This window comes from Entelurus aequoreus, linkage group LG19, assembly GCF_033978785.1.
Source record: "Entelurus aequoreus isolate RoL-2023_Sb linkage group LG19, RoL_Eaeq_v1.1, whole genome shotgun sequence".
Taxonomy (NCBI): domain Eukaryota; kingdom Metazoa; phylum Chordata; class Actinopteri; order Syngnathiformes; family Syngnathidae; genus Entelurus; species Entelurus aequoreus.
The window spans coordinates 3,609,349-3,621,385 of record NC_084749.1 but is presented as its reverse complement, the minus strand read 5'-3'; the positions used below and the strand labels follow the sequence as shown (position 1 = coordinate 3,621,385).

The 12,037-nt window shown below is 41.1% G+C and overlaps 2 protein-coding genes across 3 annotated transcripts in view; both read left to right on the top strand.

Annotated features, from left to right (window-relative positions):
- The window catches only part of lpla (lipoprotein lipase a), a 743,422-nt gene that overhangs the window by 64,694 nt on the left and 666,691 nt on the right, over positions 1-12,037 (top strand). The window lies entirely within an intron of this gene.
- Positions 1-12,037, top strand: part of tpm4a (tropomyosin 4a) — a 107,918-nt gene that overhangs the window by 30,967 nt on the left and 64,914 nt on the right. For both annotated transcript variants that reach the window (XM_062027666.1, XM_062027668.1), the window contains exon 2: positions 11,215-11,348. In XM_062027666.1, coding sequence (XP_061883650.1) covers positions 11,215-11,348 — 134 coding nt within the window. The remainder of the gene's footprint in view (positions 1-11,214; positions 11,349-12,037) is intronic.

Below are 12,037 nucleotides of genomic sequence, written 5' to 3'. Positions count from 1 at the left end.
GTGGGCTCTTATCAGCTTGCAAGTGTTTTAACACAGGTGGGCTCTTATCAGCTTCCAGGTGTTTTAACACAGGTGGGCTCTTATCAGCTTGCAAGTGTTTTAACACAGGTGGGCTCTTATCAGCTTCCAGGTGTTTTAACACAGGTGGGCTCTTATCAGCTTCCAGGTGTTTTAACACAGGTGGGCTCTTATCAGCTTCCAGGTGTTTTAACACAGGTGGGCTCTTATCAGCTTCCAGGTGTTTTAACACAGGTGGGCTCTTATCAGCTTGCAAGTGTTTTAACACAGGTGGGCTCTTATCAGCTTCCAGGTGTTTTAACACAGGTGGGCTCTTATCAGCTTCCAGGTGTTTTAACACAGGTGGGCTCTTATCAGCTTCCAGGTGTTTTAACACAGGTGGGCTCTTATCAGCTTCCAGGTGTTTTAACACAGGTGGGCTCTTATCAGCTTGCAAGTGTTTTAACACAGGTGGGCTCTTATCAGCTTCCAGGTGTTTTAACACAGGTGGGCTCTTATCAGCTTCCAGGTGTTTTAACACAGGTGGGCTCTTATCAGCTTCCAGGTGTTTTAACACAGGTGGGCTCTTATCAGCTTCCAGGTGTTTTAACACAGGTGGGCTCTTATCAGCTTGCAAGTGTTTTAACACAGGTGGGCTCTTATCAGCTTCCAGGTGTTTTAACACAGGTGGGCTCTTATCAGCTTCCAGGTGTTTTAACACAGGTGGGCTCTTATCAGCTTCCAGGTGTTTTAACACAGGTGGGCTCTTATCAGCTTGCAGGTGTTTTAACACAGGTGGGCTCTTATCAGCTTCCAGGTGTTTTAACACAGGTGGGCTCTTATCAGCTTGCAAGTGTTTTAACACAGGTGGGCTCTTATCAGCTTCCAGGTGTTTTAACACAGGTGGGCTCTTATCAGCTTCCAGGTGTTTTAACACAGGTGGGCTCTTATCAGCTTGCAAGTGTTTTAACACAGGTGGGCTCTTATCAGCTTCCAGGTGTTTTAACACAGGTGGGCTCTTATCAGCTTGCAAGTGTTTTAACACAGGTGGGCTCTTATCAGCTTCCAGGTGTTTTAACACAGGTGGGCTCTTATCAGCTTCCAGGTGTTTTAACACAGGTGGGCTCTTATCAGCTTCCAGGTGTTTTAACACAGGTGGGCTCTTATCAGCTTCCAGGTGTTTTAACACAGGTGGGCTCTTATCAGCTTGCAAGTGTTTTAACACAGGTGGGCTCTTATCAGCTTCCAGGTGTTTTAACACAGGTGGGCTCTTATCAGCTTCCAGGTGTTTTAACACAGGTGGGCTCTTATCAGCTTCCAGGTGTTTTAACACAGGTGGGCTCTTATCAGCTTGCAGGTGTTTTAACACAGGTGGGCTCTTATCAGCTTCCAGGTGTTTTAACACAGGTGGGCTCTTATCAGCTTGCAAGTGTTTTAACACAGGTGGGCTCTTATCAGCTTCCAGGTGTTTTAACACAGGTGGGCTCTTATCAGCTTCCAGGTGTTTTAACACAGGTGGGCTCTTATCAGCTTGCAAGTATTTTAACACAGGTGGGCTCTTATCAGCTTCCAGGTGTTTTAACACAGGTGGGCTCTTATCAGCTTGCAAGTGTTTTAACACAGGTGGGCTCTTATCAGCTTCCAGGTGTTTTAACACAGGTGGGCTCTTATCAGCTTCCAGGTGTTTTAACACAGGTGGGCTCTTATCAGCTTCCAGGTGTTTTAACACAGGTGGGCTCTTATCAGCTTCCAGGTGTTTTAACACAGGTGGGCTCTTATCAGCTTGCAAGTGTTTTAACACAGGTGGGCTCTTATCAGCTTCCAGGTGTTTTAACACAGGTGGGCTCTTATCAGCTTCCAGGTGTTTTAACACAGGTGGGCTCTTATCAGCTTCCAGGTGTTTTAACACAGGTGGGCTCTTATCAGCTTCCAGGTGTTTTAACACAGGTGGGCTCTTATCAGCTTGCAAGTGTTTTAACACAGGTGGGCTCTTATCAGCTTCCAGGTGTTTTAACACAGGTGGGCTCTTATCAGCTTCCAGGTGTTTTAACACAGGTGGGCTCTTATCAGCTTCCAGGTGTTTTAACACAGGTGGGCTCTTATCAGCTTCCAGGTGTTTTAACACAGGTGGGCTCTTATCAGCTTGCAAGTGTTTTAACACAGGTGGGCTCTTATCAGCTTCCAGGTGTTTTAACACAGGTGGGCTCTTATCAGCTTCCAGGTGTTTTAACACAGGTGGGCTCTTATCAGCTTCCAGGTGTTTTAACACAGGTGGGCTCTTATCAGCTTGCAGGTGTTTTAACACAGGTGGGCTCTTATCAGCTTCCAGGTGTTTTAACACAGGTGGGCTCTTATCAGCTTCCAGGTGTTTTAACACAGGTGGGCTCTTATCAGCTTGCAAGTGTTTTAACACAGGTGGGCTCTTATCAGCTTCCAGGTGTTTTAACACAGGTGGGCTCTTATCAGCTTGCAAGTGTTTTAACACAGGTGGGCTCTTATCAGCTTCCAGGTGTTTTAACACAGGTGGGCTCTTATCAGCTTGCAAGTGTTTTAACACAGGTGGGCTCTTATCAGCTTCCAGGTGTTTTAACACAGGTGGGCTCTTATCAGCTTCCAGGTGTTTTAACACAGGTGGGCTCTTATCAGCTTGCAAGTGTTTTAACACAGGTGGGCTCTGCTTGGACAGACATTTCCTGAATCCCCCAGCAGCGCCGCAGCGGAGCCTTTCAATGCTGGAAAAAGACAAAGTGATGTTGGAAAGACTGACCTGCTGCAAAGCAGACAGCTCTTTCAAACAACATGGATGGATGAATTGCTCCTAGAAGGAAACCAGGCCTTTACTTCCTGAAATATTCCACATTGCAGAAGTGGTTTGACCCACTAGAGCAGGGGTGTCACAACTTTTGGACTTGGGGGCTGCATTGGGCTAAAAAGAAATTGGCCAGGGGGCTGAAAGCTGACTTCATATTAAGTAACTATATATATATATATATATATATATATATATATATATATATATATATATATATATATATATATATATATATATATATATATATATAAGGGCTGGGCGATATATGGATATACTGGATATATCGCGGGTTTGTCTCTGTGCAATATAGAAAATGACTATTGACTAGAAGGTGCAAATCTGGTAACAAATGAAGGAAGAATTAATTCCCAAGAAAAACAGCAGAGGGTCCATCGTCTGGCGGTGGTTTGGCTTCACACATACGTCATCACACATACGTCATCACACATACGTCATCATACATACGTCATCATACATACGTCATCTTACATACGTCATCATACATACGTCATCATACATACGTCATCATACATACGTCATCGTACATACGTCATCATACATACGTCATCATACATACGTCATCTTACATACGTCATCATACATACGTCATCATACATACGGCATCATACATACGTCAACATACATACGTCAACATACATACGTCATCATACATACGTCATCGTACATACGTCATCATACATACGTCATCGTACATACGTCATCGTACATACGTCATCATACATACGTCATCATACATACGTCATCATACATACGTCATCATACATACGTCATCATACATACGTCATCATACATACGTCATCGTACATACGTCATCATACATACGTCATCGTACATACGTCATCATACACACGTCATCACACATACGTCATCATACATACTTCATCATACATACGTCATCATACATACGTCATCTTACATACGTCATCATACATACGTCATCACACATACGTCATCTTACATACGTCATCATACATACGTCATCATACATACGTCATCATACATACGTCATCGTACATACGTCATCGTACATACGTCATCGTACATACGTCATCGTACATACGTCATCTTACATACGGCATCGTACATACGTCATCATACATACGTCATCCTACATACGTCATCATACATACGTCATCTTACATACGGCATCACACATACGTCATCATACATACGTCATCGCACATACGTCATCATACATACGTCATCATACATACGTCATCGTACATACGTCATCCAACATACGTCATCCAACATACGTCATCACACATACGTCATCACACATACGTCATCATACATACGTCATCATACATACGTCATCGTACATACGTCATCGTACATACGTCAACGTACATACGTCATCGTACATACGTCACCGTACATACGTCATCGTACATACGTCATCGTACATACGTCATCGTACATACGTCAACGTACATACGTCATCGTACATACGTCATCGTACATACGTCATCGTACATACGTCATCGTACATACGTCCTCGTACATACGTCATCATACATACGTCATCATACATACGTCATCATACATACGTCATCATACATACGTCATCTCACATACGTCATCGTACATACGTCATCGTACATACGTCATCGTACATACGTCATCATACATACGTCATCATACATACGTCATCTTACATACGTCATCACACATTCGTCATTGTACATACGTCATCATACATACGTCATCATACATACGTCATCATACATACGTCATCATACATACGTCATCATACATAGACCTTTTCAAGCGGAAGTTTCTTGGGAAATGTAAAATGTCACTTTATAAGTGAAGCCGGCCGTATTGGCATGTGTTGCAATGTCATCATTGATATATAAACTATCAGACTGCGTGGTCGCTAGTAGTGGCTTTCAGTAGGCCTTGAAATAACTGAACATTCCGGACAACTTGTCTTTTAGTAGTAAGTAAGCAAACAAAGGCTCCTAATTAGTCGTATGCAGTAACATATTGTGTCATTTATACACCTATTATTTTGTGCAATATAGAAAATGACTATTGACTAGAAGGTGCAAATCTGGTAACAAATGAAGGAAGAATTAATTCCCAAGAAAAACAGCAGAGGGTCCATCGTCTGGCGGTGGTTTGGCTTCACACATACGTCATCACACATACGTCATCACACATACGTCATCATACATACGTCATCATACATACGTCATCTTACATACGTCATCATACATACGTCATCATACATACGTCATCATACATACGTCATCATACATACGTCATCATACATACGTCATCGTACATACGTCATCATACATACGTCATCATACATACGTCATCTTACATACGTCATCATACATACGTCATCATACATACGGCATCATACATACGTCAACATACATACGTCAACATACATACGTCATCATACATACGTCATCGTACATACGTCATCATACATACGTCATCGTACATACATCATCGTACATACGTCATCATACATACGTCATCATACATACGTCATCATACATACGTCATCATACATACGTCATCATACATACGTCATCGTACATACGTCATCATACATACGTCATCATACATACGTCATCGTACATACGTCATCATACATACGTCATCGTACATACGTCATCATACACACGTCATCACACATACGTCATCATACATACTTCATCATACATACGTCATCATACATACGTCATCATACATACGTCATCACACATACGTCATCTTACATACGTCATCATACATACGTCATCATACATACGTCATCATACATACGTCAACATACATACGTCATCGTACATACGTCATCTTACATACGGCATCGTACATACGTCATCATACATACGTCATCCTACATACGTCATCATACATACGTCATCTTACATACGGCATCACACATACGTCATCATACATACGTCATCGCACATACGTCATCATACATACGTCATCATACATACGTCATCGTACATACGTCATCCAACATACGTCATCCAACATACGTCATCACACATACGTCATCACACATACGTCATCATACATACGTCATCATACATACGTCATCGTACATACGTCATCGTACATACGTCAACGTACATACGTCACCGTACATACGTCATCGTACATACGTCATCGTACATACGTCATCGTACATACGTCAACGTACATACGTCATCGTACATACGTCATCGTACATACGTCATCGTACATACGTCATCGTACATACGTCATCGTACATACGTCCTCATACATACGTCATCATACATACGTCATCATACATACGTCATCATACATACGTCATCATACATACGTCATCTCACATACGTCATCGTACATACGTCATCGTACATACGTCATCGTACATACGTCATCATACATACGTCATCATACATACGTCATCTTACATACGTCATCGTACATACGTCATCGTACATACGTCATCGTACATACGTCATCATACATACGTCATCATACATACGTCATCATACATACGTCATCATACATAGACCTTTTCAAGCGGAAGTTTCTTGGGAAATGTAAAATGTCACTTTATAAGTGAAGCCGGCCGTATTGGCATGTGTTGCAATGTCATCATTGATATATAAACTATCAGACTGCGTGGTCGCTAGTAGTGGCTTTCAGTAGGCCTTGAAATAACTGAACATTCCGGACAACTTGTCTTTTAGTAGTAAGTAAGCAAACAAAGGCTCCTAATTAGTCGTATGCAGTAACATATTGTGTCATTTATACACCTATTATTTTCTACACATTATGAGGGATTATTCATCTACTTGTTCATTTACTGTTAATATCTGCTTACTTTGTTTTATCTACACTTCTGTTCCAATGTAATAATCACTTATTCTTATGTTTTTTGTATACTTAAGATAAGTTGTGGGTAAAACCACACATTTGCGCATGGATCAAATAGTTACAGGGTCATACATTGGTCATACTTGAAGTCCTTCTGTATTTCCTGAGTTTATAAACAATACAACAAAATTACAAAAGCTTTTGTGATGATAGAAAATATGAATGTAATCATTGTAGTATGAACTACGGCTCTAGTCCTTGGTATGGTTCCAGTCAATATTCCTAAAGATCCACCCATTTGTTTACATTCAGGAGCGTCCTCCTCTAGCGTGTAGTGAAGCATGTTTTGCTATTCCTCGTCCTGCAGGGATGATATTGGTAAGAAACTTACTTTATTTGTCGCCGTAGAGGCAAGGATTGGTGATTTAAAAGTAGCTAAAACACTGTGGATGAAGGTTAGCCTGCTAACTAACTATGTTTTAGTGTGCTTCTGTGTTTATAGCTTAACATTTATCATTAGTTTTGAAACCATAATATATTCTTTCTCCCTCTTCTGTCTCCACACTGTTTCTGTTTTATTTCATTATGACTTTATTAGTACCGATATACCGTACAACTTTAGCTCGTTGTAAAGAAGTTTGCCATGTGAACTAGGGATGCAAGGAATTGCTATTTTCATAGTTGACTAGTCTGTGCCTAGTTTAACGACTAATCAAATGATGAAGTATACACCTACTCGGTGTGGGGCCCTATGAACAGAATCGGCCGATAAAAACGGAGTCTACTGTTTAACGCGGAATATCAGGGAAATTGACATAAATGTGACAGAAAGGCTGTCACAATGTTGAGACGGCCACTTGAAACCCCGGCTAAGTCTGCGAACAAACGAGCGGGCTAATGCTAGCCAGGACAACACATCTCATCTTCTTGTGTTGTTGTGAACGACACCACCGATACAAAATCAATATAACTCCAGATCATCTAAACAGCCTGGAGTCAAAAACATAGCAGCCGTCAAGCAACCTTAAGAACGGCAGTGCACTTCTCGCCTTCACAATAAAAGTGCATGTGCGCAACGGTCCGTCTTAAAGAGCAACTTTATGAGTACATTTATGTTACAAAATGATTATGCTAGAATACTTTGTCCATTAATGTAAGGAGTTTTGCATGAATTAACCGACACTTTATTCAATTGTATTTATTCCACAAAAAGCACACACTCTATAATGGTAAAATAAGTGTAAAAGGTAAAAAACTAAACAAACAAAACAAAAATGGGATAAACAGAATTTTGGGGGAAAAATCTATGGAAATTTAGAAAAAAATGGTTTAGCCATCAGTTTTTAACTTCAGCTGGAGATATTTTTAGGCATGTCTTAACTAACAATAAAGATGACTACTTCATTCTGAAATATATTGTTATACTTTAAATGTACTCCTAATTAGGCTGCTACAAAATACCAATGGACTATTAAAACTGTTATCTATTGAAAAGCAAGCTGGTAAAATCCATCAATTTTGTTTGGACTTCAACAAAAAGGGGCGGCGTGGCGAAGTTGGTAGAGTGGCTGTGCCAGCAATCGGAGGGTTGCTGGTTACTGGGGTTCAATCCCCACCTTCTACCTTCCTAGTCACGTCCGTTGTGTCCTTGGGCAAGACACTTCACCCTTGCTCCTGATGGCTGCTGGTTAGCGCCTTGCATGGCAGCTCCCGCCATCAGTGTGTGAATGTGTGTGTGAATGTGTGTGTGAATGTGTGTGTGAATGTGTGTGTGAATGTGGAAATAGTGTCAAAGCGCTTTGAGTACCTTGAAGGTAGAAAAGCTCTATACAAGTATAACCCATTTATCATTATTTATTTTATTTAACAATTCTAATAATAAAAATGAGATCATTTCAAACTCAAAAACCCAATAAAAAAATCATTATCCAAGCAATGTTTAGCAGGCAGACTTTGCTAAAATGATCATTCAATCTATTTTTCACACAAATCTCTGCATCCTGCAGATGTTGGACATGCCATGAAAAGTCAAGTCCGCCCTGCAAATGGAGCAACTTAGTGGTGTTTTGGACGTGTTTAGGGTGAAATGTTTTCACACTTTTCATCTTTTCTCTCACTGTGGTTTTTCTTTTCCTCTTGTTACCGCCCAAGAAAAGCATGAACGATGACTTATTTATCAATATTATCGACAAATGGTCATTGGTATATATTGTATATGTTATAGACATAATATAATATATGTATATATATTATTCTGTACACATATTATGTATATATTCGTATATATGTTAGATTTTTTATCGCTATATTAGTCTATTCATACCTGCATTGTCCTTTCCATCCTTACACTTTCCATCATTGTAACTGAGTTACTGTGTTGAACAATTTCCCTTGTGGATCATTAAAGTTTGTCTAAGTCTAATACATTTGTTGGCGACCAATTTTAAAACTAATTTGATTGACTATGTGGACTAATTGTTGCATCCCTAATGTGAACCCTTTGGGCCTGAAAGCTTGTTCTTGACCAACTTTCTGAGCTTGTGTACGATCATGCTTTTCCTCATCATTTTGGAACCCTTTGAATCTTTTTGCGTCCATTTGATTTGATTTTTGACTTTTCCTGAGGGAACTCTCCTGAAGGAATCAATATATTTCTTGACAGGGAGAAGGTTTGGGGTTATCGAGCAGTGTATCAGTCTGGAAAGAATGACTAAGCTTGAAAGTGACTTCTGTGAGCAGCTTAATGAGTCACTGACCTACTAACAACACACAAAGTCATGTTTGTCTAAGCTGCTTCCTTTCCACAGTCTGAAGTACATTTTCAGCGCTTTGAGCTATCAGTAAGTAGCAATTTCTCTGCAGAACTAGTGATGTATTTAAGACCCGCTCTCTCTTTCATTGATGGTCCTCAGTTGGCAGCCCCCCCCAACATGGTGGTTGACAAATACTCTGCACAACTGGGAGGAAATGCCTGAATTTCTTTGCTCCTCCTGCTTTTGTTTTGGAAGGACAGAAAGATAAGGAGACGTCCATTGTCCTCTAATTGCACATGCAAAGTTGGCGGAAATGGACATGACTTGTTTCTTAAATCCCATAATCTTCCTTTCACAGCGTGCTCATAACCTCATTCTTAGCTGCCGGGTGGCAACATGCAACAACACTTTTCGGGGCTACCGCGCATGCTCGTCACTCCCATTGCATGCTGGGTAGTGTAGTTGTTATATTCCTAGCTCATAACATCACATCTTTCCCCCTATAAAGAAATAATGTTAACTCAAAGTGTATATCTTTTTTTAGCTTGAACTTTTCATTTTTTAGCATTGTAACCACATTTGTAAACAACTTTTCTCCTCATAGAATTTTCTTTCAATAAAGAAATAAAGTGCAAAAGTGTCAAAGCATCATAACAAACAGTTATGTCAAATAGCAGCAGAAGTGCACTTTTTGGAGAGCTGTATTATTTTCACTTTTGTGCCCAAGGGACTGATTTTATTTAACACTATATTATTATTTATACACCTATAGTGATCACAGAGACAGCTTGTTTTTGTGTTACTGTATATATTTGTTTTTATGAAAAATCCCACTTAATATACTTTGGGTAACAACAGTCAATATTTATTTATTTTATTTTATTTTTTTAAGGGGGTAACAGTCAATATTTATTTATTTATTAGATTGTATTTTTTTCTTATATAATAAAAGTGAGCTTTTGTTAAACCAAATATTGTGTGTTTTTTTCCATATACAACAACCTATCTGGACTCCATAAGAGAATCGATAAGGAATCGGTTCGATAAGAGGATTGGATAATAGGCTTGAACTCGATCATTTCTTATCAAACATCATCCCTACTTTGTGGTGTTAATATTTTGCAATTGCATGACTTGGAGGGAGTTTGGCTGAGTCTGTGTTTAGTCTGCAACGTCACAAAGATAACGAAATATGGCAGCGTTTGATTTTACGTGAATAGATACCCGGTAATTAGTTGTTGCCTATAAAATTCCTTACCTATCCCTACTTGTGGTAAATCAATATTTGAATCCTAATTTAAAATACAGATGTTTATTTTTTTAGATATAAACTTTTCAGTGGCATAGGAGAAGTTGAATGTTCTGAACTCCTGTATTCCTGTCAGTGTCATATTGTTCTGGTTGCTAGTAGTGCATTCCATTTGGACTCAGTGGCTCCAAGACATGATGGGTCAGTAATCAGTTCCACACAATTCCTTTCCAATGAATGGATTACGCCAGTTTCATACTGTCACTAATTGAAACCAAAAGTTGAACTTTCTCCTGCTTGGTCATGGAAGGAGAGAAAAAAAGCACCAGAAAGCTCCAAAAGTATCAATTTCCTCATTTAGATGTTGACATATACTAAAAGTGTGTGCTGTAAATTCAAATGATTATGCGGTCCAGAACATCAAAATAAAGCAAGATGTCCTCCTGCTGTCCTTTAGTCTTGTCTTCCTCACAACTTCCACTCTGTGCCTTTCCCTCTTTTTTCATGGGCTGGAAAAGTAGAAGACCAGTCCAAGAATGACCCAACGTGCTATTTTCTTTCAGGCAGAGGGTGATGTTGCAGCTTTGAACCGTCGCATCCAGCTGGTGGAGGAGGAGCTGGACCGGGCCCAGGAGAGGCTGGCCACCGCGCTGCAGAAACTGGAGGAGGCCGAGAAGGCCGCAGACGAGAGCGAGAGGTTAGTGGCGTTCATCATAGGACACCATAAGTGCAGCAGAAACTGGAGGAGGCCGAGAAGGCCGCAGACGAGAGCGAGAGGTTAGTGGCGTTCATCATAGGACACCATAAGTGCAGCAGAAACAGGAGGAGGCCGAGAAGGCCGCAGACGAGAGCGAGAGGTTAGTGGCGTTCATCATAGGACACCATAAGTGCAGCAGAAACCGGAGGAGGCCGAGAAGGCCGCAGACGAGAGCGAGAGGTTAGTGGCGTTCATCATAGGACACCATAAGTGCAGCAGAAACAGGAGGAGGCCGAGAAGGCCGCAGACGAGAGCGAGAGGTTAGTGGCGTTCATCATAGGACACCATAAGTGCAGCAGAAACAGGAGGAGGCCGAGAAGGCCGCAGACGAGAGCGAGAGGTTAGTGGCGTTCATCATAGGACACCATAAGTGCAGCAGAAACCGGAGGAGGCCGAGAAGGCCGCAGACGAGAGCGAGAGGTTAGTGGCGTTCATCATAGGACACCATAAGTGCAGCAGAAACCGGAGGAGGCCGAGAAGGCCGCAGACGAGAGCGAGAGGTTAGTGGCGTTCATCATAGGACACCATAAGTGCAGCAGAAACCGGAGGAGGCCGAGAAGGCCGCAGACGAGAGCGAGAGGTTAGTGGCGTTCATCATAGGACACCATAAGTGCAGCAGAAACCGGAGG